General features: G+C 35.5%; 1 protein-coding gene across 2 annotated transcripts in view; it reads left to right on the top strand.

The window, feature by feature from the left end:
* STAG1 (STAG1 cohesin complex component) overlaps window positions 1-27,754 on the top strand; it is a 410,134-nt gene that overhangs the window by 124,622 nt on the left and 257,758 nt on the right. Inside the window, exons 3-4 of one of the 2 annotated variants that reach the window (XM_040480255.1) lie at window positions 2,817-2,919; window positions 16,266-16,430. In XM_040480255.1, coding sequence (XP_040336189.1) covers window positions 2,817-2,919; window positions 16,266-16,430 — 268 coding nt within the window. Of the gene's footprint in view, window positions 1-2,816; window positions 2,920-13,739; window positions 13,868-16,265; window positions 16,431-27,754 lie in introns of those variants that run through there. The other variant, XM_040480256.1, reaches the window with a different exon arrangement.

The raw sequence follows: 27,754 nt of genomic DNA, 5'->3' as shown, positions 1-27,754 counted from the left end.
GCCAAACGTTATGTTGATTAGTCTTGCTAATGCAGGTCCCCTGTTCTGGGTGCCTGGTGTGCCTAGTGTGGTGTCCAATATCCTCTCTGTGCCTATAGCATCCCTTCCTTCCATGGACATTCCTTTGGGTCCATTTGGCTCCCAGTTAGTTCTCTGCCCTTTTTACCTTTTTGGATATGGCCTCTTCTCTACATTTACCTATAGAGAGTCTGTTTTGACCGTCTTCAGGTAGTTTTCTGGGTTATATATGCTGATGTGGGTATTATTTGCATGTATTTAGAGGTTGAGGTGAGCTCTTCCTACTCCTCCATCTTTCCCAGAAGTCTCAGTTCTTTTTTCTGGGCACAGTTTTAAATACCAGGTCATCTTTGAAGATTTGCAAGTAGGGAGGTATCACGATACAAGAATGTTACTGGCATTATGTGTAGAATGTCCTGGATGAGGGAGATAGAAATAGATAAGTTGAGATTAATTCAGGGAGTGGTGATTATGGTAATAATCATGGAAAGAATTTGGAGAATTATTATATGGAAGGTAACATGATTGCCCTTGTTAGCTGATGGCACAAGAGGAAGATTGATACGATTCTAAGAATATAAGACAGGATAGCAGTGACCATTATAAATTTGCATACAACTTAAAGTACACTCCTGCATTAATTAAATCAGTTTGTTAATTGTATTGCCATGAGCAGAGAGCTAGAGATAAGTTAGTGTTGGACTTAATTTTGTATGTGGTATTTGGTGAATTTGATAGGCATTCAAAGAAGCTGTTAACATGTGAAGTTAAAAATCTTCAATTGTAGATGATCAGGCCTATTGATAATATATTGAAGTTATTTGCATAGAAGCTATACATCAAGTGGATGAGATCTTCCAGAGAACGTGGTATGAAGGGAGGAGTGGTAGACATTACAGACTTGAGCTTTAACGAATCAATACAAAAAGGAAATGGAACTGAGAGCATTTGTTGAAGCAGATGAAGAAATAATAGGTTGTGTGTTGGACTCACTATTTGCTGTGTTCCCTTCATTGTGTTTGCAGTTTTATAGATCTTTTATACTGTTAGTAGTATAAATTCTAGCAAAGAAGTTGTTAATACTATTGCAGTGGTATGCTGGAGCCATCTTATATTGTCCTGGAGAGCTGAAAAGTAAATTTCCAGGAATTTTGTGACCCTACTAAAATAACAATGTCTTTATAAAAAGTTAAATTATATAAACTTAAAACTAAATAAATCATATTAAAAATAAAAGTAAAAGTAATAAATCCTCAAAACTCATCACTTCCTGATTATTTTATGTTACTGTTTTCTACGCTCTGGAAGTTTTTATTTACACCTATTGTATGTATGTGTGTATTTGTATACACCTATTTTATTTAGTATGTACTACTGCTGTTTATTCTCATCTCTGTTGATATCACTTTGGCAGTTTGAAATTGGCTGTGGTGATATTTACATTATGAAAATCAGCAAACACTACACATCAGGGCTCAATTTATTGTTCTTTCATTTCTCTATAAACTTTATTAAGTTATGGAGATACTGTTAGTAATGCAGATAAATGGAAAGGTGTATCAGTTTATATCCATTACAATATGATAGAAAAAATAATTGAGGAAGTATCCTTCCACTATTTGAGAACTGTTACCTGATTCAGTAAAGACATTGTCCACAACATTGACCAGTGAGTGAAGTTGTAACAAATGTCTTTGTCATATCACCTGTATCCTATTCATTAAGTGAACAAAGATATCCATGATTGTTCATATAGGGATCCTGTTTGTTCATCAGTTACAATCAAAGGTTAGCTATAGATACATCTGTGACAAAATTATTGTTTTATGTGAATCAATTAGTTGTATGGGATTTATAATATTATGTGGGGTGCTTGGGTGGCTCAGTTGGTTGGGCATCCGATTCTTGATCTTGCTCAGGTCATGATGTCACAGTTGGTGAGTTCGAGCCACATGTTGAGCTTTGTGCTGACAGTGCGGAGCTTGCTTAGAATTCTGTCTCCTCTCTCTGCCCCTACCCCATTGGAGCTCTCTCTCCCTCTCTCTCAAAATAAATAAATAAACTTAAAAAAACCAAAAGAATATTGTGTATTTTATTGTCAGTAAATTCGTTTTATAGAACCATTATTTCAGTAAAATTTCTAATCGTTAACGTGCATAATTTTTTTGAGGAGCCATTTGTTAAACTTTTACTAGCATGCTACTAACTATTCATGATTTTATAAAATAAAATTCCTCCCAAGACTTGTTTTTTCTATTGAATAATTCATCTTTCATAACTGAATTTTCATTTATATTTTGTATAGCAGCTGCCATTTCCACAATGATTTCCTCCTCTTTGTTTCCGTATCGATATGGGGATTCATGTCACTCAATATTTTTTTTTTTATTTTTTATTTTTTTTCAATGTTTATTTATTTTTGGGACATAGAGAGACAGAGCATGAACGGGGGAGGGGCAGAGAGAGAGGGAGACACAGAATCGGAAACAGGCTCCAGGCTCTGAGCCATCAGCCCAGAGCCTGACGCGGGGCTCGAACTCCCGGACCGCGAGATCGTGACCTGGCTGAAGTTGGACGCTTAACCGACTGCGCCACCCAGGCGCCCCTCATGTCACTCAATATTATGTGATATTGGCAGGAAGGGTAATATTTTCCTTTCCCTAAAGATTTTTTCTGCAAACGGAAGAAAAACCCTTCTTATCAGCTGTATACCAGGAAGTAAGGAAAGTAGTGGAATAGAACTGCATTGTATATATGAATTAATTTTGTTCACTAAAATAATATATCACATTTTCTAGGGATTCAACTAATGAAACTACTGCCCATTCTGATGCTGGCAGCGAACTTGAAGAAACTGAGATCAAAGGAAAGAGAAAAAGGGGTCGTCCTGGTCGGCCTCCAGTATGTATTATGCTTGCCTTTGTTCTTGTAATGGTTACTGAGTAAAGGAGCTTGATATAAGCTTTCTGTTAATTCTAGTTCTGTTAATACATCTTTTAAAATTTCAGCAGCATATTAGAGATTCTTGAAAACTTTGCTTCATGAATTGGATTGACAATGATCTGAAAAAGGAATTTGATTTTAGTATCATTTCTGCTCTCCATGCTTCCCTTGTAAATAAATTGTGATCCATGTGAAGACGTGGAGAAGATGATTAGATTAACATGAAATGAGATGTAGTTAGTTATGACTTTCCTGCTTTTTAGATGCAACTCTGATTTGTTGTGAGCTCCTAAGTGTGCATTTTGGTAGTATTAGTTTGGGATTTGGACCCAGTCTCAGAATATATTCTTACTGATACATGACTGAGAAGTTTAGAAGAACTCTGGGTGTCCTTACTTTGTGGGGGTATCTTTATGTATTGTGAGTACACTGGTTATTATTTAATTTAAGGTAGCATAAGGTCTCAGAGATCGTAGTATCATTCACTGTGTCAGGGGTTAAGGTTTGTACTATTTCGCACTCAATTTTACAATCTGATTTGGTCTTCACAATTTTTTTTCTATTCATGAAAGTTTTTGTTATGGAAAATTTCACTCTCCTTTTGTGAGAGACATACTACAATGAACTCTCCATATAACTATTACCCAGCTACCGGAGCTATCAAGTCACGGCTAATCATGTTTTATCTCTCCATCCCTTATTTCCTTCCCATGTTATTTTCAAGGTCATGCAGACCTCATTGCATCTGTGAATATTTCAGAATGTATCTCTAAAAGATAGGAGCTTCCTTTTTCTTTAAAAATTTTTTTATTGAAGTATAGTTGACATAGAATGTTTTTGGGTTTCTGGTGTACCACATAGTGATTTGACAGTTCTATACATGATTCAGTGCTTACTACAATAAATGTAATTACTACCTATCACTATACAGTGTACCTACAGCATTATTGACTGTATTCCCTATGCTGTATTTTCTATTATTGTGATTAGTTTATAACTGGAAGTTTGTACCTCTTAATCCCCTTTACCTATTTTGCTCACACACACCCCTTCCCCACCCTGCCAGTCTTTCCCCTCTGGCAACCATTACTTTTATTCTCTGTATTTATGAGTCTCTTTCTGTCTTCTTTGTTTTGTTTTTTAGATTCCACATGTATGTGAAATCATAGGGTATTTGTCTTTCTCCATCTGATTTATTTTAGTTAGCATACTACCCTGTAGATCAATCCATGTGGGATGGATGTTTATTCATTTGCTATACAGATAGAAAGATTTCAGTTTTTGTTATGGCTGAGTAATATTCCTGTGTGTGTGTGTGTCTCACCTTTATTCATCTTTCAATGGGCAATTGAGTTTTTTTTTCTAAATCTTAGCTATTAAAAAAATTTTTTTTAATGTTTATTTTTGAGACAGAGAGAGACAGAGCATGAATTGGGGAGGGTCAGAGAGAGAGGGAGACACAGAATCTGAAACAGGCTCCAGGCTCTGAGCTGTCAGCACAGAGCCCGATGCAGGGCTTGAACTCATGGACCGCGAGATCATGACCTGAGCCGAAGTCGGACGCTTAACCAACTGAGCCACCCAGGCGCCCCTAAATCTTAGCTATTATAAATAATGCTGCAATAAACATTGGGATGCATATATCTTTTTGAATTAGTGTTTTCATTTTCTTTGGGTAACTACCCAGTAGTGGAATTACCAGTAGTGGAATGTCATTTCGCATTTCTATTTTTGTTTAATTTTTTTTATGTTTATTCATTTTTGAAAGACAGAGGGAGACAGAGCACAAGTGAGGGGTGGGGGGCGGAGAGAGAGGGGGGACACAGAATCTGAAGCAGGCTCCAGGCTTTGAGCTGTCAGCACAGAGCCCAACGCAGGGCTCGAACTCATAAACTGCAAGATCATGACCTGAGCCGAAGTCGGAAGCTCAACTGACTAAGCCACCCAGGCGCCCCGGCATTGCTATTCTTAATTTTTTTTTTAATAAATTTGTTTTAATGTGTATTTATTATTGAGAGAGAGAGAAAGAGTGCAAGCAGGGGACGGGTAGAGAGAGAGGGAGACACAGAATCTAAAGCAGCCTCCAGGCTCTGAGCTGTCAGCACAGAGCCTGATGCAGGGCTCGAACTCAAACTGTGAGATCATGACCTGAGCTGAAGTCGGACACTTAACCAACTGAGCCACCCAAGTGCCCCTATTTTTAATTTTTTTGAGGAACTTCCATACTGGTTTTCATAGTGGCTGTACCAAAAACATTCCCACTAACAGTGCATGAAAATTCCCTTTTTCCACATCCTTACTAGCACTTATTATTTCTTGGTTTTTCTTTTTGTTTTGTTCTGTTTGTTTGTTTTTAATATTAGATATACTGACTGGTGTGATGTGATACCTTATTATGGTTTTGATTTGCATTGTCTTAACAATTATTAATGTTCAGCATCTTTTTTTTTTTTAAGTGTTTGTTTATATTTGAGAGAGAGACAGAATGCGAGTTGGGGAGGAGCAGAGAGAGAGGGAAACTCAGAAACCGAAACAGGCTCCAGGCTCTGAACTGTCAGTACAGAGCCTGACACGGGGCTCAAACCCATGGACCCAGGAGATCATGACCAGAGTGAAATTGGATGCTTAACCGACTGACCCACCCAGGCGCGCCTATGTTTAGCATCTTTTCGTGTGTCTGTTGGTCATCTGTATGTCTTCTTAGGAAAAATGTTTATTTAGGTCTCTGCCCGGGGCATGATTAATTTTTTTTTTATTAAATGATAAGTATCATTATCATATCTCAAGATAACAATATTATATTAGCAGCACCAAATAATCAGTTTAAAGTTTATAATCATTTCATAAATATTATCATTTTTACTTATTTTTTTCTTTTTTAATGTTTAGTTATTATTATTTTTTTTTTAATTTTTTTTTTCAACATTTATTTATTTTTGGGACAGAGAGAGACACAGCATGAACGGGGGAGGGGCAGAGAGAGAGGGAGACACAGAATCGGAAACAGGCTCCAGGCTCCGAGCCATCAGCCCAGAGCCTGACTGTTTAGTTATTTTTGAAAGAGAGAACAGGAGACAGGCAGAGAGAAGAAGAGAGAGAGTATCTCAAGCAGGCTTCACAGTCAGCACAGAGCCCCATGCAGGGCTCAAACTCACAGAATGTGAGGTCTTGACCTGAGCCAAAACCAAGAGTCAGATGCTTAGCTGACTGAGCCACCCCAGCACCCCAATTTTTAAAGTACAGTTTGTTGGTTTGAATCATGATGCAGATAAGATCCACTTGTTGCAATTGATGATTATGTCAACCAATTATTGTATATATGTCCTTGTGACTTAAGACTTTTTTTTTTTTATGTTATTGCTGTTCTGTCCGTGTTTGCCTTAGTTTTTAATTTGCTTCAGTGAAACTCCATAACCTTTAATTTTTGAGCAAAGTCTTAAATTAAAAGAAAGGATGAAAGGATAACTTCTACCATTTTTCTCTATACTTGCTTTTGTCCTCCACCTTTATTTAGAGGGAAAAAATTGTGGAGGAAAAGACATACATTAAAATCACTCTTTATAACACCTCTTAATTCTGTTAGAATATTTGGTAGAATACTCCTTACAAAAGCATTTTGGGAAAAGTGAAAGTTTTACACTTAGAAGCTGGAGACTATTCTAGTTCCCCTTACTACCACTATATAATTTTTCTGAGGCAGTGGCAAGTTACATTGTTTTCACTAGGATTTGTGGGTTATAGGTGCAAATGGGAAATAAGACTAAATGTGATTGAAGGTAGGAGAATAAACTGTCTATATGGTTGCTTACTTGAATTTGTTCTCCTCCAATTGAAATTCTTTACTTCATAAGATTGTGCTTTAGTGCTGCCTTCTTCAAGAAAACCTTTTTTTTTTTTTCTAAAAGAATTTCTCACCCCTTCAGCAGGCTATTGTGTTATTCTTTAGAACCTCTCTAATTTTGATATGTCAGTAACTGCATTCCTGTAATATTTTTGCTTTCCTTGTTGAAAAGGAGTATGCATATCCTAATTTAGCTGTTTTATGGGTAGAAGTATGATTTTTTTACTAAAATTACTACCCCATAATCCTAATAGGTAAATAGTATACGTTCATCCCATATTTATAAAATTGAAAAGGATTTTACCAGGATAGGATGGTACATTCTAGAGACTTGTGTTAGTTAGACTTTCGTCCATATTTTCACACTTATTAATTCACATGGGCATCTATACTCCCACCTACCTCAACCCCATTTCTTAATGTTTGAAACAATGCAGCTTGCTGAATTTCTAGTCTGGCTTTGCACTAAGCTGATGCTGTTTATGTCATTTAACTGTAACATCAGTACTATGAAACTGTGTTATAAGTGATCTACAATGTAGAAAACAAAAATAGGAAGTGGTAGTTTGCCCAAGGTCACACATAGCATATAAATGGCAAAGCTAAGTTTTGAACTCACATCTTAAACTTCTGAAAGTCCTTATCTCAAGAATGCCAGGGGCACTTGGGTGACTTAGTTGAGTGTTGAACTCTTGATTTCAGCTTAGGTCTTAATCACAGTTTGTGAGATCAAGCCCCGTGTTGGGCTCTATGCTGACAGCATGGAGCCAGATCAAGCCCCCCCCCCCCCCCCCATCCTTATGTTTGTTTATGCTTCCTTTTTCCCTCCCTCTCCCTCTCCCTCTCTCTCCCTCCCTCCCTCTTTCCCTCTCCCCCCTCCAATAAACATTTTTAAAAAAGAATGCTGAACTACCAAGCTGTTAATTTATATTGAGAGATCTGATTGTCAGTATGATCAGATTTGACACATTTGCTCCAGTACCTGTTACGAAGATTGCTTAAACATTTTCAGTCAACTGGCTCCACCTTTGACAATTCAGAGTTTCAATTGATACATGCTTTGTTTAGCCATTTTTTTTATTTTTAAATTTTTTTTTCAACGTTTATTCATTTTTGGGACAGAGAGAGACAGAGCATGAACGGGGGAGGGGCAGAGAGAGAGGGAGACACAGAATCGGAAACAGGCTCCAGGCTCCGAGCCATCAGCCCAGAGCCCGACGCGGGGCTCGAACTCACAGACCGCGAGATCGTGACCTGGCTGAAGTCGGACGCTTAACCCGACTGCGCCACCCAGGCGCCCCTGTTTAGCCATTTAATACTGTTTATATTTGAGAAGACTTCATGATCTCTGGTTTTGTTTACTCAGCCATATGAAAACAAATAGTATAAGGACTTTCTGTTATAGGTAGTATTGTTTTCATTTCCAAATTCTTAGGGGGCATCTCATTATTGGTATTTCTTTTTGGTATACTATTATTTCAGAGACTTATGTTTATTATTAAACAACTACTCTTATTTTGTAGTTGTCCTGATTGATGTTTGTTATTGTAGCTCTCTACTCAAATGATTAACAATCTCTAGCAAACATTGTGTCATGTTTATACTAACCCTATGATTGTATTAACAAATGCTAGACATTATTTGGTCTACACACACTACTCCCTTGGTGATCACATCCAATCTCATGACTTAGTTCCATGTCTAAGTTTATGTCTCTCAGATTTATGTCTCCAGGCTGGACTTAGACTCCAAAGTTATCCACATGTTTGTTGATCATCTTCATTTAGATATTTAATGGGGCTCATCTCTTCTGTGAAACTTCCTCTGGTTATTTATCTGTTACTAGAAATTATCTGTCTCTTAATAGAACCCTTCTATCACTTAAACCACATTTCTGTGAAAAATGTTTTTTTACATACTGTATTTTACTATATTATTTTACAGTTATTTGTGTTTCTGGTTTTCTTTTAATTATATGTCATTATCTTCCCTCTTATTTTTATTAGGGGCAATCTTTCTGAACTTCTTTATATTATTATCTGGGTTTGTCATGGGAAAATCACTCTGGGGATAATGAGGATAAAATAGATAGACCTTAGATAAGATCAAATGGATTTTTTATGTTCTTACTCCCTACCTCCTTTATAACCAATGGTAAAGGTTTCCTGGTGTGAGAATTGTGGTTTATTTCCCGTATTTATGGAGCTTAGTTCATACTACTTATATACTATATATGTATAATAACGTACATGTGTGTAACTCACACAAACATTTCTACACATATACAAACTTACTTGTAATAGAATGTTATTTGTAATTGTAAAAGATCCAGAAGAAAGAAATGTTGATTGTCAGTGGGTTAATAGCTAAAAAAAATTTATGTACATCTGTGCAATGGAACACTGCAGCTTTTGAAAAGGAATTAAGATATTCTCTAGGACAGGAGCACCTAGGTGGCTCAGTAGATTAAGTGTCTGACTCTTGATTTCAGCTCAGGTCATGATTTCATGGTTTGTGGGATTAAGCCCCACATGAGGCTCTGTACTGACAGCATGGAGCCTGCTTGGGATTCCTTCCCTCCCTCCTTCCCTCCCTCCCTCCCTCTCTCTCTCTGCCCTTCATCCCCTCCCCCAAAATGAAAAACTTATGAAAAAAATATTTTCTAGGACATACTGTAGATTAAAAATTGTGAAAATAGAATGATGCAGAGCTGTGCATAAATAACTTAAAATATAATAGGTCTTTGGAAATACATATATGCATTTGGGTTTTTTCCAATTTTTTTTTCTGGTGAAATACACCAGAAATGCCAATTTAACCATTTTAACATGTACCCTCAGTTGTATTAAATACATTCATAATATTGTACAGTCATCACCACCACCTCCAGAACTTTCTTCATTTTTTAAAACTGTAACTCTAATAAAATAAATAAGACATAGGGATGCAATGTATAGCATAGGAAATAGTAGTATTGTAAGAACTTTGTATAGTGACAGGTGATAGCTAGATTTATTGTAATGATTACTTTAAAAAATTTTTTGTTAAATGTTTATTTTTGAGAGAGGGAGAGACAGCACGTGAGCAGGGGAGGGGCAGAGAGAGAGGGAGACACAGGATATTAAGCAGGCTCCAGGCTCTGATCTGTCAGCACAGAGCCTGACATGGGGCTCAAACTCACGAACTGCTAGATCATGACCTGAGCCAAAGTCGGATGCTTAACTGACTGAGCCACCCAGATGCCCCTTACTTTTTTTTTTTTTTTAAAGGTTTATTTATTTTTGAGAAAGAGACAGAGTCAGCTGGGGAGGGGCAGAGAGGGAGGGAGACACAAAATCCAAAGCAGGTTCCAGGTTCTGAGCTGTCAGCACAGAGCCTGATGTCGGGCTTGAACCCAGGATTGATGAGCTCATGACCTCAGCTGAAGTTGGACATTCAACCAACTAAGCCACCCAGGTGCCCAGATCACTTTGTATTATATATAAATATTGACTCACTTTGTAGTACACCTGAAACTAATATAATATTGCTACAGTTCAGTGAAAACAAAAATGTAAATCTCTATACCCATTAAACAGTAACTCCCTATTCCTGCTTTCCTTAGCCCCCAGCAGTCACCATTTTACTTTTTGTTTCTGTGATTTTTTTACTAAGTACATCATATAAGTAGAATCATACAAATATTTGGCTTTTATGACTCGCTTCTTTCGTTTAGCATAATGTCCTTCAGGTTTATCCATGTTAGAGACTGTGCCAGAATTCCCTTCTTTTTTAAGGCTGAAAAATATTTCATTGTGTGTATATACCACATTTGCTTATCCATTCATGGCATCAAATGGACACTTGGGTTGTTTCCAAGTTTGAACTACTGTGAATGATGTTGCTGTGACAATGAGTGTACTAATAACTTTTTGAGTCCCCGCCTTCAGTTCTTTTTGGTATATATTTATTTGAGTTATTGGTCGATTATATGGTGATTCTATTTTTAATTTTTTGAGGAATTGATGTACTGTTTCCCACAATGGCCATACCATTTTACATTCCCATTAACAGTGCAAGAATTCTAATTTCTCCACATCCCCTCTAAGAAGTTTTTTCTCTTTTTATCACTAGGTGTGAGGTTCCATTTCATTGTAGTTTTGATTTGCATTTCTCTAATGATTGGTGATATTGAGCATTTTTTCTTGTGTTTAATGGGCTTTGGATATCCTCTTTGGAGAAATGTCTATTCAAATTCTTTGCCAATTTTCAAATCAGGTTCCTTGTCTTGTTGAGTTTTAGTAGTTCTTTATATATTCTGGATATTAACCCATTATCAGATATATGATTTGCAAATATTTTCTCCCATTCTGTGGGTTGCCTTCTGCACTTTACCCACTGGATGGTTTTGGCACCCTTGTTGAAAATTATTAAAACATATATATGAGGGTTTGTTTCACATATATAGGCTATTCTATTCCACTGGTTTGTATGTTTGCTTTTATGCCAGCACCACACTGTTTTGATAGTGTAGCTTTGTAGTAAATTTTGAAATCAGGAAGTATGTATCTTCCAGTGTTGGTTTCTTTTTCAGAATTGGTCATTTGAGATCCTTTGAGATTCTCTTTGAATTATAGAATGGGTTTTTCTGTTTCTGCAAAAAAGGTCATTAGGATTTTGGTAGAGATTGCATTAAATCTGTATGTTGGTTGCTTTAGGGAGTATTGACATCTTAATATTAACTCTTCAAGTACCTGAACATAGAATGGGTTTCCATTTATTTATTCTTTAGTTTCACATGCAGTTTGATCAGATGATGTCTAAGAAATGAATAGTATTGTTTGCCTCTTAGGAAAGTAGATGGTGGCTTGAGGGCAGGAGTGGGCATGTTTTCATTGTAAAAGTTTAATCACCTTTTAAATTTTGGGCCATATGAATGTATTATTTAATGAGGAAAAATAACATTTCCCCCTTGCTCTCATCACACACACACACACATGTGCCTACACATACGTGCACACACACACTTGTGTGCATACACAATACTGGGAAAATCCTATCACTCTAAAGAGTGAGCACAGAAACAAGACTTATCAGGAGGAGCCAAAATCTAGAGTCCAGCTAAAAAGAATGAATGTGTGAAATAATGCTGGATTTAGACAACTTAAAATTTATCATCCTGTAAAGAGGGAGCTGATATGGTAGATGACTGAACAGGTAGTAAATCATAACTTTATTTGCCATGCTGAGGAGTTTGGATTTTTTATTGATTGCTGGTTATGAGGGTGACTAAAGAGCAGAGAAATAAACAGGGAAGTGATGGGATTAGGTTTGTATTACAAGAATTAATGTGTTTATAGTATTAGAATAGTGTGGAATTATTCAGCAGAAATAGAATATGAGCTGCATCTGCAACTTAATATTTTCTAGTGAGTTACAAAAAAATGGGTAATGCAATTAATTTAATCAGTATAATATGTTATTTCATCATGTAATCAATATAGCATTATAAATGAGATTTCATATGTGATTTTTCATAAATATTTACAATCTTGAGGATATTTTATACTTACTGCACATTTCGTTTTTGACTAGTTATATTTCAAGTGCTCAATTTGCTACATGAGAGTAGTGGTTACCATGTTAGAGAGTACAAGTATACAGAATCAGAGTGTAGTTAGAAGACAGTATCTGTTCCAGTAATTGGAACAGAAAAATTTAATGTCAAGAATGATTAATTATTAAAAAGTCCTTAATCATTTGTCATTCTGGAGTTGCAAATTAAGACAACAATGAGACAACTTTATACCTATTATAATGGCTGAAATCCAAAAACCTGACAAAGGTACAAAGCTGTCAAGGTTACAAAGCATCAAGAACTCACATTCATTGCTGGTGGCAATGCAAAATGTTACAGCTACTTTGGAAAACAGTTTGGCAGTTTTTTACAAAGCTAAACGTGGTTTTATCATATGATTCAATAATCATGCTTCTAGATGCTTACATAACTCATTTGAAAATTATGTCTGCACAAAATCCTGCACGTGAATACATATAGCAGCTTTATTCCTAATTGTCAAGAAATGGTGACCAGGATGTCCATCATTGAGTAAATGGGTGACAGAATGTGTACATTCAGACAATGGAATATTATTTAGGAGTTAAAAATTTAGCTATTTAGCCACTAAAAAACATTCATAAATCTTAAATACATATTGTTAAAGGGAAAGATACCAGTCTGAAGAGGCTACATAATATATGATTTAATTATATGACTTTCTATAAAAGCCAAACCTATAGTTAGGTAAAAGAATTCATTGTTTGCCAAAGAGAAGTGGGAGGATTGAATGGGAGAAGCACAGGGATTTTTTAAGGTGGTGAAACGCTTCCCTGCGATACCATATTGTACATACATGGCACTATGCATTTGTTAAAACTCATTGAACTTTACAGAAAAAAGTGAATTTTATGAATACAGATTTTAAAAAGTCACTTAGGAGTTTAAGTGAATACCAGGATGGAATGTAGAATATGATAAAGCATTCTAATGCTGTTTGAAGTATTTGAAACAATGTCACTGAGGGAAGTTGGGCAGGAAGTTGCTGACTTAAGTAACTTTTGAAATGAATCTGTAAGACTAAAATCAAAGAAACTATATTGTATATATAAGCAATGTAATCTAGTTAATAAAATTGTTTCTGTTGGGGTATGATTTAACAGCTCTAATACTATTACATTTGTATACCAGTGGGCACCAGGTTTCTCACTATTGAGGCGGGACCATATTGATTAGTAATGCAGAAGATGCATACATATGGTAATGGATTAGAGGTGGACATACCAATATGAATTTATATTTAGCTTAACATAGATAATATATCATTACATACAGAGATATTTAACATAGATAATAAGTCATTACATACCGAGATATTTATAGTTATGTGTATGTCTGTGGAACATGTATTTCTTTGTCTGCTTAAGAGCCTAGAAGAAGGACACAGTATCAAGGAGCAAAACCTAGCCCAGATCTTCATCTCTAATGTCATTCTCCGGTAAAAGGAACCAGAGCTCCTTGGAATATTGGTTGGTTCTAAAATTGAGGAAGGGGAGGGGCGCCTGGGTGGCGCAGTCGGTTAGGCGTCCGACTTCAGCCAGGTCACGATCTCACGGTCCGTGGGTTCGAGCCCCGCGTTGGGCTCTGGGCTGATGGCTCAGGGCCTGGAGCCTGCTTCCGATTCTGTGTCTCCTTCTCTCTCTGCCCCTCCCCCGTTCATGCTCTGTCTCTCTGTCTCAAAAATAAATAAAAACGTTAAAAAAAAAATTAAAAAAAAATAATAAAATTGAGGAAGGGGATATACAAGATGAGCCTGCAGAATATTGTGCTGCCAGAAGGTAAACAGTAAGACACACATAGATGAGAATATGTGAAATGAATGCAGGAGCCATGAAAGATTTCCCAGTGGTCAGAGCTGAAACAGGCTGAGCAACAGAATAAAAGTGTTGAAGTATACCCCAAAGTATAAAATAAATTTTGATGAGTCCATTACTTTAAATAATTGAATAAATGAGTGAGAACAAAAATCCCATACTAAAAATTCCTAAGTAATTTGTGTAAATACTACCCTCCCCCTCCACCCAAGAAGGTAGAGTATAACTCCCTGCCCCTTAAATGTGGGATGCACATACTGTCTTTCTTTCAAAGGTACATTGGAAAGAGGAGGGAAAGTAACTTTACAGTGGGGAAATCTAACAAATATCGCCTCAGTCAAATGATTAAGGTCAACATTTACAGTAAGAAATCATTATGGTAGTATATACCTTTGATATGAGGTCATAAAAATAACACTTTATCTCTTACATCTTCCTCTTAAAACCCTCAAGCCCAATGTAGTGATGAGAAAAACATCAGACAAAACCTAGTTGAGGAACGTTGTTTAAACACCTGACCAGTAATCCTCAAAACTGTCAAAGTCACCATAAAACCAGGGAAAGCCTGTCAAAGCCAACAGGAGCTTAGGGAGACGTGACATAAATGTAATACGGTATCCTGGATGCAATTCTGGAACATAAAAAGGTCATAAGGCAAAAACCTAAGAAAATCTGAACTAAGTGTGGGCTTTTGTTAATCTATCAGTATTTGTTCACTATCTGTATCAGATGTACCATACAAGTGGTAAGGAGGTAATAATAAGGGTAAGTGGATATGATGTATTTGGAAATGTTCTGTACTGTCGTCAGTTTTTTTTGTAAATCTAAAACTGTTCTAAAATGATATACTTAAAAATAAATAGTAAATTTATTGTGTATTAATCCACACACAAAAATGGCTGTAAGACTGTTAACTAAGAGAAGTTAAAAGAGTACTATGAAGAATACAAGAATAGAAAGTGAAGGGAGCACATACTTTAAGTAGGGAGGGAAGTCTCTACATGCCATACTTTGTAGTGTTCCTCCAATGCCCTCTAGTTACAAAGTCAAACACTGCAGCAGATAAGAAAAATGTTTACAGGGTCCAGCTCCAGGATCACACTGTGGGACAAATAAGGGTAGATTTGGAGATGAGGGATAACTTTATAATTTGATAACTGAAACAGGCTATTGTGAGAATGAATTAAGTCCCTCAAAAATGAGTATAAAGATTGAGAAAAAAGGTGTTAAATAGAGACCCAAGGTAACCCTAACAGGTAAGACAGATAGGGAGGGAAAAGATATCTGAAAGGAGAGGATGAAATCATGTGGCTTGTTGAAAGAGTTTCAAGACATGTCTGTTACATTTAGCAACACTATTTTCATTGGTAAGTTTGGTGAAGCAGCAACTGTGATGAGTTTATATATGAATGAAATTTATGGGAATGATATTAGTGACTGTGGCCAGTTATCTCAAATTACCCTTGGCTGAAAGGTGTGACATAGATAAGGTGGGTATAGCTGATGTTGACTTTTTTTTTGAAAAATTGGGGGATGGGAACATGGGATGGGATGTGATGTTAATTGAAGAATAAATTCTGTCAGGCAGGAATATTTGTTTAATTTATTGTTGAATTTCTAGTACCTAGAATAGTTGTAAGTATGTTCACTATATATTTGTTACATGACTAGATAAGAAATATTTGAGGACCTCTGTAGAGAGAGAAGTTGAATATACAGTATTTCCAAGCAATGTTTTATTGAATAAAGTTTCTGAAGAAACAGGAAAGAATTGAAAGTATAAAGAGGGAGATGTCAAAAGAGGGCGTGATTAAAATCTTCAGCATTGGCATTATTGTTGTGTAAAACACTAAATCTTTTTATAAATTTTCCTGTCTTATATAGCTTAAACTACCATTTGCACTTTAATTTACGGAAAACAAATTGTAAAGCTTCCTTTGGTCAGGAATTAAGTCTCTTATGTGTAGTAGTTCTTAGTACCTTTCACCGGTACTTTGCATAAAAGAAAAGTGTACCTGTATTTAATTGAATTTTTTCCTCATCTTTTATTCAGTCTACAAACAAGAAACCTCGAAAATCTCCAGGAGAGAAGAGTAGAATTGAAGCTACTGTTAGAGGAACAGGCCGTGGAAGAGCTAATGGGCACCCTCAACAGAATGGTGAAGGGGAGCCTGTCACACTATTTGAAGTGGTGAAATTGGGGAAAAGTGCAATGCAGGTAAATTTTAAGTATTTTTGTTTTATTTACAAAGCAATATAGTCACTAATCTATGTGGAACCTGTTAAGTGATGTTTTATATATTCCTGCTGATGGTATAATTAAGAAGTTTAAGTTTGTCTTTGTTTTACTTGTTTTGTAAACACTGTCAAAAGGCATTTTGTTTAATGGTAAGACGCACTTTCGATTACAGTGTACTGAGTAAAATGACTTGCATATGATAGCTGCCTAAGAGAAGATTTATTGCTGTAGTCTATTTTTTAGAATTTCACTTAATATAAGTAACATATGTGTATTGAACAATATTTAAAAGAAAAAAGGCTATAAAATAGAATTCTTATGTAGTGAACTAGGAATAACCACAATTAATAGTTCATGATTATTTTATGTGTGTATGTGATTTTATAACCTTCTTACTCTCTCCTCTCTCATTAACAAATATTAAATATTCTGCAAAAGCTCTTATTTATTGACTTCTAACTAATTCATTATAAGGATAAACCTTATTTTACTATTCTTTTAGTACGTCCTTACATTTTTTTTACTGTTACAGAATTTATTCATTGTTCGTATTTATGTCTTCAGATCTTTTTTCATTTTATTTATTTACTTAAAAAAATATTTTTAAGGTTTATTTTTGAGAGAGAGAGAGAGAGAGAGAGAGAGAGAGAGAGAGAGACACACAGAGTGCAAGCCAGGGGAGGGGCAGAGAGAGAGGGAGACACAGAATCTGAAGCAGGCTCCAGGCTCTGAGCTGTGAGCACAAAGCCCAATGTGGGACTCGAACTCATAAACTGAGACATCATGACCTGAGCCGAAGTCAGACGCTTACCCAACTGAGCCACCCAGGAGCCCCTCTTTTTTTCATTTTAAAACACTAGAGGTAAAGTAATTTGGTGAAAGGGTATTTCTTAACTGTGTGATAAATATCATATTACTCCCCCCAAAATTTTACTGGTGTATCTTTCACCAGAAGTGTGCCTAGCAACACTTAAATTTAGGAATTATTTGATAACATACGTGAAAATTGTAATCCAGAATAATTTGCATTTCTTTGATCACCAGTGATTGATAAAAGTTATATATTTTTATTCACTATTTGCTCATTTTTGATACTTCATTTTTAATTTCTTTAAAATTAGGTAATTTATGGGGGTGCCCGAGTGACTCAGTCAGTTTAGTGTCTGACTTTGGCTCAGGTCATAATCTCACGGTTCATGAGTTCGAGCCCTGTGTTGGGCTCTGTGCTCACAGCTCAGAGCCTGGAGCCTGCTTCAGATTCTGTGTCTCTATCTCTCTCTGTTCCTCCCTAGCTCACACTCTCTCTCAAAAATAAACATTAAAATTTCTTTTTAAATTAGGTAATTTATGAAACAGATTTACTCTTACAACTTTTTATTTAGTATACTTTTTATTTTCTCCCTGTATATCCTTTTGCGTTAAGGGAGTTTAGTCTTTACTGCTTTTTATGTATGTTACCAGATTGATATGATCAGGAGTCTTGGAATTTGTGTGGGAAGGGAGGGAGGTGGAATAGTGTGATGATGCTAATGGTAAAAGAAACACTGAACTTCCAGTTATCTGAAGGAATGAACAAACTGTAAGTTACATAAATAAGATTTAAAAATAATAGATGTTTTATTTTTGAGATCTGCCTTATGGCTTTCCACCTTTAGGTGGAAACACAAGTAGAAAAATGAAGGACGTTTATTTTTATGTGTAAATTTAAACATTGCATTTCTGTACTTTGCTTTCATTTTTTTCACGTAAAACTTTATTTTGCAAGATATTTGTATATATAAAGATACTTTTAATGTATATAGTATTAAAGGTCAATACCAGCTTTTTAAAAATATGAAAACATCTTTAATATTTAAATGTTTGTTTATTTTTGAGAGACAACGAGCACAAGCAGGGGGAGGGGCAGACAGAGAGAAGGAGACACAAAATCTGAAGCAGGTTCCAGGCTCTGAGCTGTCAGCACAGAGTGCAGTGCAGTACTGGAACCCACATACCGTGAGATTATGACCTGAGCCGAAGTTGGATGCTTAACCGACTGAGCCAACCATGCGCCCCCAAAATCCTTGAAATTTAATGTCAATAAAATCTGGCCTAGTATTTGAAACAAAACAGGAACTAAAACAAATTTTTCATTTTTGTCCAGAGTTCTGTATTTTTGATTTATTTATTTATTTTTAAACGTTTATTTATTTTTGGGACAGAGAGACAGAGCATGAACGGGGGAGGGGCAGAGAGAGAGGGAGACACAGAATCGGAAACAGGCTCCAGGCTCTGAGCCATCAGCCCAGAGCCTGACGCGGGGCTCGAACTCACGGACCGCGAGATCGTGACCTGGCTGAAGTCGGACGCTTAACCGACTGCGCCACCCAGGCGCCCCTGTATTTTTTATTCTTCTTACTCTTCCCTAACGCTACTTCATACTAACAATCTTTGCTTAAATTCTTTTGAACCCACATTTTGTGAAAGGTAAAGATAAGTAGTTCAGACACTAATGATTTCCATAATTTGGTTTTAACCCACCTTTTCAACTTTTTGTCTCTATTCTTCCTTGACCTCTGCCTCAAACATTTTTTACTTTGGTATAATTTTTTATTATTCATATTATATTTTTGTTTCCTAGCTATGTTCAAATTAATCTACAAACTTCTGTGATTTTTATTTTTCATTCAGCATTCTATTGTGGGATTTTTTTTACTCTGTGAATTTACTTTGTAATTTTTTTTTTTTTGTAATTTTTGTTTTCAATGTTTATTTATTTTTGGGACAGAGAGAGACAGAGCATGAACGGGGGAGGGGCAGAGAGAGAGGGAGACACAGAATCGGAAACAGGCTCCGAGCCATCAGCCCAGAGCCCGACGTGGGGCTCGAACTCACGGACCGCGAGATCGTGACCTGGTTGAAGTCGGACGCTTAACCGACTGCGCCACCCAGGCGCCCCTACTTTGTAATTTTTAATGTTTGTATACTGTTTCTTAACATGGCTTGGCCATGATTTATTTAAACAGTTTTTATTTGGGTTGCTTTATTCTTAAAAAATAAGTAAGGTACAAACTACAGTACTAAAACTAATTTACTATCCATATAAACTAGAATAGTTTTATTCTATTAAAAATAGTACTTCTTTGAATCCTTCTATATCCTCCTGAAATCTGCATGTGGGAGTGTTTTTGTAACAAATTACTGAAAGTAGTTGCTGAATAAAGGGAATACATGTTTAAAAAAATTGATAAGATTCTTTTGTTGAAAGTAGCACACTAATCTTGCTGTTTATTACCTCATTTCAAACAGAAAGTAATGATAGATAAATTTAAAAAAAGAATGCAGACATTAATGAGTTTAGAAACTAAATGTTTCTGTGCTTAACGTAGAAGATAACATATAATGATAAATAGTATTGGGTTTAGTGTAGAGAAGCAGGTACTTGTAGCCAAGAGTTTGGTTCTTGTGTGTTAAAAGGAATAAAAATGTTTCATGAAACATAGAGGAATAGAGTCAGGCTAATTACATGAAGCCAGGGCCTAACATGACTCTCTACAGTTGCAAAGGAGTCTGAAGAAAGCCACTGATAACTGCCACATAAGCTGAAGCTTCTGTTTAGGGTGATCATATATCTCAGGATACCTTTCAAACCCCTAGTTTATGCTTATTGTCTATGTAGTTATTAATAGTAGAGACCTTTTTAATACTCAGGAGGGTCTTCATTTGGTTAATAACTTGCTCTAAAACCTCATTAATGGGAAATCAAGGGCTAAAGAAAGGGAGAAGGCAGACAGTTCTTAAAACCAGGACCTGGATTGAAATGTCTGCTTCACTTACGGTGACTGGGTCTTTAAAAATTCACAATATTACCCTAGAGCAGGAAGTTCTAAGCCCACATTATATGATCTAGTTCTGCAGTGGAGTGACCACAATGAGCAGAGGTGATCACAAAAACTTTAGATGGAGAGGGATGAGTAGTAAAAGAAATAAATAAGTATATTTAAGATACTGGAGAGATGAAAGAAGAAATTGTATGTAACACAAAAAGGGGGTAGATTTAGTAAATTAGTTTTGCTGAAGGAAATGGATGCCATCAAATGTAGAATTCAGGAATTGACCTTCATTAGGCATTCATTTATAATGTAGCCCAGAGAAGTAAATAGGAAACAGCAGCTGTGAAGGGTTCCAGAATATGCCAGAGGAGGAAGTCAAAGGGAATAGAAAAGACATTGTTTTTTGAAGAGATAATTTTGGAAAAATTTCTTTGACATATTTCCTCAGATCTAGATTAGAGTTTGTTCTCAGAAGTGAGCAAGGTAAGTGAAAATAATTACATAGCTCTTAATAGTATAGTAAAACCGCAGAACAGGGAGGATTAAAAGAAAATCTTGAAATACTTCATCAAGGAATACTTGATCCTATTGTCTGACTCCAGTACATGTAATAATGAAATACAAAAAATAAATTCCCCTTCTAAATTATACTTACAAATGTAAAAAGTTACTTTTAAGTAATTCATGTGATAAAGAGGAAATATACAGAGTTGAGTGAATGTTAGTGAAAGTACTGCTAGTAAAAATAGTGGGACCAGCTAAAGTACTACTTAAATAAATATACTGTCTTAAATGTATTAATATTAGCAAATGCAGTAGAAACTAGAAGAAACAGCAAATCTAAAAGTACTTAGGAAGAAAGATAATTAAAGTTGAAATGGAAGTTAAATAGAAAAAGTAGTAGAAAATTAAATAAAAATATTAACAATTTGAGGTCAATACATTTTTAAGACCTAGAGGTTTTATCTTACAAATGCAAGGATAGTTTAGTATTAGCAAATCTTTTACTATAATATACCAAATGGAAGCGGGAACCGAGCCTTATCTGAACTGATGTGAAATGTTTAGAAAAAGCATTTGATAAAATTTAGGTGATGCTTGTGATGAACAATAACTCTTGGTGCATTAGGAACAAGAGAGAAGTTCCTTATGTAGGTAAGGGAGATATAATATTATTTATATTCACAGAATACATAATTGTCTTTGTAGAAATTTTGGGATAAATGGTCTTTGTAGACCATTAGAACTAATGAAAGTGTTCATTGGGCACAATTCCTAGAGAGAAAATAAACATTAAAAAAAAAAATCAGCCTTCTGTATAGCAGTAATAATCAATTAGAACATGTGATAGGAAATAAGAGCCCATTCAAATAAAGTACTGAGGATGAGAGAATAAAATTTTGGCTGTAACAGTGTAAAACACTTGTCACACTCATCAGATTGAGTAACATTAAAAGGATGGAAGATGCTAAGAGTCAGTAAGGCACTAGAGTGCCAACTGCTCTGAGTATAAATATGAAATAACCCCTTTGGAGAAAAATTTGGCAGTATTAAGAAAAGTTGAATGACCTATTCATTTTGCATTCATTTGGTAAATATATAAGGAGTACCTACAATGTGGAAGCCACTTTTTTTTCTTTATTTTTTTATTGAAGAAAAAAATTACTTTGAAGAAAAGCAATTCAATTCCTAGATGTAACCTCTAGAGAAATTTTGGTATATATAAAGGAGGCAAATGCAGAATTTTTATTGCTGTTTTGTTTGTAACAGCAAAAAATTTAAAAAAACCCTAAATGTTTATGAAAAGGACAATTGATAAATAAAATGTGGTATATTGGAACACTTAAATTCTTTATAGTGATTGAACTAGAGCTCTAGGCACCATTATGGATATATTTCAGAAATGCATTTTCTTTTTTTTTATTTTTATTTTTTTAATAGGAAATTTATTATCAAATTGATTTCCATACAACACTCAGTGCTCATCCCAACAGGTGCCTTCCTCAATGCCCATCACCCACTTTCTCCTCCCTCCCTCCCACCCCCCATCAACCCTCAGTTTATCTTATGGTTTGCCTCCTTCCCTCTCTGTAACTTTTTTCCCCCACATCCCCTCCCCATGGTCTTCTGTTAAGTTTCTCAGGATGCACATAAGAGTGAAAACATATGGTATCTCTCTTTCTCTGTATGACTTAGCATAACACTCTCCAGTTGCATCCATGTTGCTACAAAAGGCCATATTCCATTCTTTCTCTTTGCCAAGTAGTATTCCCTTGTATATATAAACCACAACTTCTTTATCCATTCATCAGTTGATGGACATTTAGGCTCTTTCCATAATTTGGCTATTGTTGAAAGTGCTGCTGTAAACATTGGGGTACAAGTGCCTCTATGCATCAGCACTCCTGTATCCCTTAGGTAAATTCCTAGCAGTGTTATTGCTGGGTCATAGGGTAGATCTATTTTGAATTTTTTGAGGAACCTCCACACCGATTTCCAGAATGGCGGCACCAGTTTGCATTCCCACCAACAGTGCAAGAGGGTTCCCATTTCTCCACATCCTCTCCAGCATCTATAGCCTCCTGATTTGTTCATTTTAACCACTCTGACTGGATGAGGTGGTATCTCAGTGTGGTTTTGATTTGTATTTCCCTGATGAGGAGTGACGTTGAGCATCTTTTCATGTGCCTGTTGGCCATCCGGATGTCTTCTTTAGAGAAGTGTCTATTCATGTTTTCTGCCCATTTCTTCACTGGGTTATTTGTTTTTTGAGTGTCGAGTTCGGTGAGTTCTTTATAGATTTTGAATACTAGCCCTTTATCCGGTATGTCATTTACAGATATCTTTTCCCATTCCGTCAGTTGCCTTTTAGTTTTGTTGATTGTTTCCTTTGCAGTGTAGAAGCTTTTTATCTTGATGAGGTCCCAATACTTCATTTTTGCTTTTAATTCTCTTACCTTTGAAGTGTGTTTTTAAAGGAAAAAGCAAGCTACAGAATGATACATAATACATTGTTCCACTTATGTAAAGTGAGATTATTTAAAATCAAGTTGTTGATACTGGTTACTTACTGAGAAGATAGGATAAAGAGAATGGGATTAGAGAGTTGTATGTGGGGTGCTCCAACTGAAACTGAAAGAGAAACAAAAAGAAACAAGTGTGGTTGTAAAATGTTAAGTGTTTTTGAACCTGAGTGCTCTTTACCTTCCTTTCTTGTTTATTATCTGAAATAAAAATAGGTGTTTTTGAAATGCTTCCCCAAAGGAGGACTTCTGTATTCAGTGTGTTTGGAAAAGGACCATATCCCTTCCCCTTTGGAGAGGTACAAAATGTGAAGGCTTTGATAAAATTTGTATTAAAGGACCTGATTTCTTTTGTTTATTCAGCATCCTTGATTCCTACAACTATTTATGACTTTACTGTCGTCTTATCTTTTCTCCCGATCAGAATTGTAAAGAATCCATTTCACTAGCTAAATAGAGACTTGTGTACCTCCTATAATCCAAGGCTTTATGTTCAGAACTAAAGCCACACTTTCATCCTCATGGAATATATTCTCATGGGAAAAAGATGTAATAGAATGCTTTAGTGAAAGGGATATACAGGGTGGGTTGAAAACACTAAAAGTTCACTTAGGCCTGTCTAGAAACAGGGTCATGGAAGGCCTTGCCTGAATAGATAAAACTTAAACTGAGACTTGACACAGGAGTAGGAATTAGCTATGCAGTGGCAGAGAGTATTTCTTACAGTAGAAACAGGACAAGATGAGATCTATACCTCTTACCACAGATGGCATAAGATATTCTAGTAAAAATAGAGCTGAGAGAGGTTAGATTATGAACATTGAGTGTTTTGACTTTTTATGAAATTGATGGCATTTTACAACGAAAAAGACTTCATCGTATTAGCATTTTTAGAAATACTTTTCTGGATGCAGATTAGATAATGATTTGGAGGGTGTAGGGCTTGAATCAGACTTTTTTTCTTACTAATCTAGTTTTTTTACTGATCCGATTGGAAAGAAATGCAAGTTCAAATTTATAGAGTATCAGTGAGGATGAAGAGGAACTGACAGAGTCTATAAATATTAGGGCTTTGGAATAATTCTGAAAGATGAGAAAAAGGAAGGAATCTAAGATAATTTCTAGTTGTTTGACTTGGTGGCATTCACTGAAAGAAAATTTGCATGAGGAGAGGTGTTGGAGGATAGGTATGGGAATAATTTGGTTTGGGCATTTTGACTTTGAAACACATGTTGAATTTTGGAGCATTCATGCTACTTAATGTAATGGATATTTGTCATTGTAGTAGTTATGAGCTTAGTCAGCATTTAAATGAGTGTCTATAATCCATTGGCATTTGAATTTTGTACCTTCAGATGTCAACTAAAAACGTTGGATTTACATTTTATTCATTCAACAAAAATTCAAAAGCCGATTATTTTCAGGCATTGGGTTAGGTGCTGGAGATATAAATGAACTAAACTTGCCCGATCCTTGCCTTCATAGATTTTCTAATCATACAAGGGAAAGGAAATCCATTCTTCTAATCAAATGATCTGGTAATATGTCATGAGAAACTATAGATTAATAGTAATCATCTTAGTGTACTAATAATAACTTCTATAAATAAGAAACTGGAGTCAGACTGTAAATCAAATGTACATAATGACACAGTTTAGTCTTCTCTTTCCTTTTTTTAAAAATATAATTTATTGTCAAATTGGTTTCCATACAACACTCAGTGCTCATCCCAACAAGTGCCCTCCTTAATGCCCATCACCCACTTCCCCCCCACCATCAACCCTCAGTTTGTTCTCATTATTCAAGAGTCTTTTATTGTTTACCTCTTTCGCTCTGTAACTTTTTTCCCCCTTCCCCTCCCCCATGGTCTTCTGTTAAGTTTCTGAAGATCCACATATGAGTGAAAACGTATGGTATCTTTCTCTGACTCTGAAAGGAAAACTGGTTTTATCCATTTGAATATGATTGCCATGTGTCTGGGTGGCTCACTTGGTTGAATAGCCGACTCTTGATTTTGGCTTAGGTCATGATCTCATGGTTTGTGGGATTGAGCCCTGTGTGATGAGCACGGAGCCTGCTTGGGATTCTTTTTGCCCCTCTACCACTCACTTCCTCTCTTAAAATAAATAAATAAATAACTTAAAAAGAAATATAATTGGAAAGAGATATGGGTGTCTTAGAGAATAGTCTGTCAAAGAGGGAGCTTTGTTCTGATGTAAAGAAAACTTGGACTTTTAAAGGACATTGATTTTTTCCTAGTCTCTAATTTACAAATGGAGTTGTTGCCAAATCTCAACATATAAAATGCAGAGGAATTCTTCCCCAAGATTTGGCTGAGTGCATTTTACTCTGTGACTACACCAAAGAATGCGAAAAAGCACCTTTGAGTTTATTTATTAAATCTTACCTGTTAACTTATGTTTGAATTGCTAAGTTATGTAATGATTTCATGGAAATTGCATGCACCACTGAGTAATTACTAAAATGGATAAAACTGTTTATATAATAACGTTTGAGTTTCTAAATGTTCATTGCAAAGCTTGAAAGTTTCAATAAGTGTTAAGATCCTTAATGAGATGGACGTTGCTAGCTCTGCCTATTTTGAGAAGAGGGCCAGGGATGAATTACTCTCCCAATAGAAAGCAGTCTCAATATACACTTCCATGGATGTCCCCTGCTCGTAATTTCTACAAGGATAAGAACTGGTCAGGATATTTCACAATTTAGAGCCTTAAAACTCTTAGGTTGTTTGAGAAGAAGAGTAAGGAAGTTCTAAACATAAACTTTGTCTCCAGTTTTTGTGTGTGTTTTGTTACATAGTATTTTAATTAGTTGTTTTTTCAAAGCACTTTAGTCTTGATTTCCCCTACTTTCTTAGAATGAAAAGTAATATATACAGAATGTTTTAGGGCAGTAAATGTAAACTGCTTATTTTATTTCATAACCATTTGAAAATCCTCAAATGATAGGTTGGTATTCACTTAAAAGTAGGGTTTTTACTTAAAAGTAGGGTTTTGGGTTTGTTTGTTTTTTTTACACACAATTAGAATGTCTCTCTGAAATTAACTTTGTGGTATTTTAACCTGTTCTTAACAATTTAGCAGCTATATAAGAGTAATTTTACATGCTATAAAAGTTAAAATTCAAATGCATGATACACATAATTTCTCATTCTCTAACCATTCTGTACCAGAATTAGTGGTAGACATCTTTCTTTCATATAGTGATTCAGGGATCATGCTCCTTCCATTTTTTGGTCCCTCTTTCCTCTAGAGCCGCAATGTTGTTTGCATTCCGTGGGTGGAAGGATAGAGAGAATAGAGTAGTACCTACTTCTTAGAAGCTTTTGGCTATGAAGGTGATGGTGATCTGGGTAATGTAATTCATGGCTAGGTACTTGCTTTCCCATTTTTGTACACACTCTGGAAAGGAGAACACAAATCTGCATGCCACACTTACTTTTAGATAATTAGAGTGAAAGATATGCAGTAAATATTTTATTTTTTTCAGAAGACAGTACATTGTAAAAGCTGGTTAGTGCTAGGATAAGAGCATTAATTGTGTATGAGTTATTTAGAACTTAAGTCCTAAAAGCTAGGAACTCTAAGAATTTTCATAGCCTCTATTCAGTTACATCCAAAGGTACCTACCAGTTTTCACATGTTTAGCTTTGGTAAATACATTGCTGTATTGTTCCAGTACTTATGTCAAGCTGTGCCTTAAACCTGGGTGTTCCAGGTATTATTAATTCTCTTCATGATATCCCCTAATCTTCCAAAGGCATCATCCACATTTATGTCATCTTTTATGCAGATGTTCAAAGGCTGGACAAGTAAGTAAAGATATGACTGTTACTATCTGTATCTATATATATTTATATCAATATAATGGTTTCATTTTATGAAGTCATTTTTAGGAAAAATGCCTTTATGTACATTCTTACAAGTATTTGTATTATTATTAATATAAGAAATATGTTAATATAAGAAATAATACATGAAGTGTGGTAATTCTACTAGTTTTGTTATCATAGAGGGGGACCTAACTTATTTTAATGCTTCTGGCTAAAATACCTTACTTATACTTTCAGTAATAATTGAGTGTGCTTGTACCATTTATTATGCTGTGTACTAACTTTAATCATATATAGTGCAGATCTCTTTCCCCTACCCACCAAAACACTTTACAAATTCTTTTTAAACTGAAGAAAATTATATATATGTTGAGGTAATTCCTTACTGTATATTTGCTAGGCTTTGCATTCCATCATATCCATCCGTATTTCTTAGATTTATCTGCTATATCACTTCCTCATCATTCAGAACTAGGCATTTCACACCTTCACCCCATACTATATACAACAGCAGATTATTCTTCAGTTATTAAACACTGGCAGGATATCTTTTTTTAAGATGTTATTTTAAAAATCCTTTTAGATATGTTTGTTTTTCTCGTATTTAGTCTCTTC

The sequence above is a fragment of the Herpailurus yagouaroundi genome, unplaced genomic scaffold (genome assembly GCF_014898765.1).
Source record: "Herpailurus yagouaroundi ecotype Mexico unplaced genomic scaffold, PumYag 159, whole genome shotgun sequence".
Classification (NCBI taxonomy): Eukaryota; Metazoa; Chordata; class Mammalia; order Carnivora; family Felidae; genus Herpailurus; species Herpailurus yagouaroundi.
This window is presented reverse-complemented; position numbering and strand designations above follow the sequence as displayed.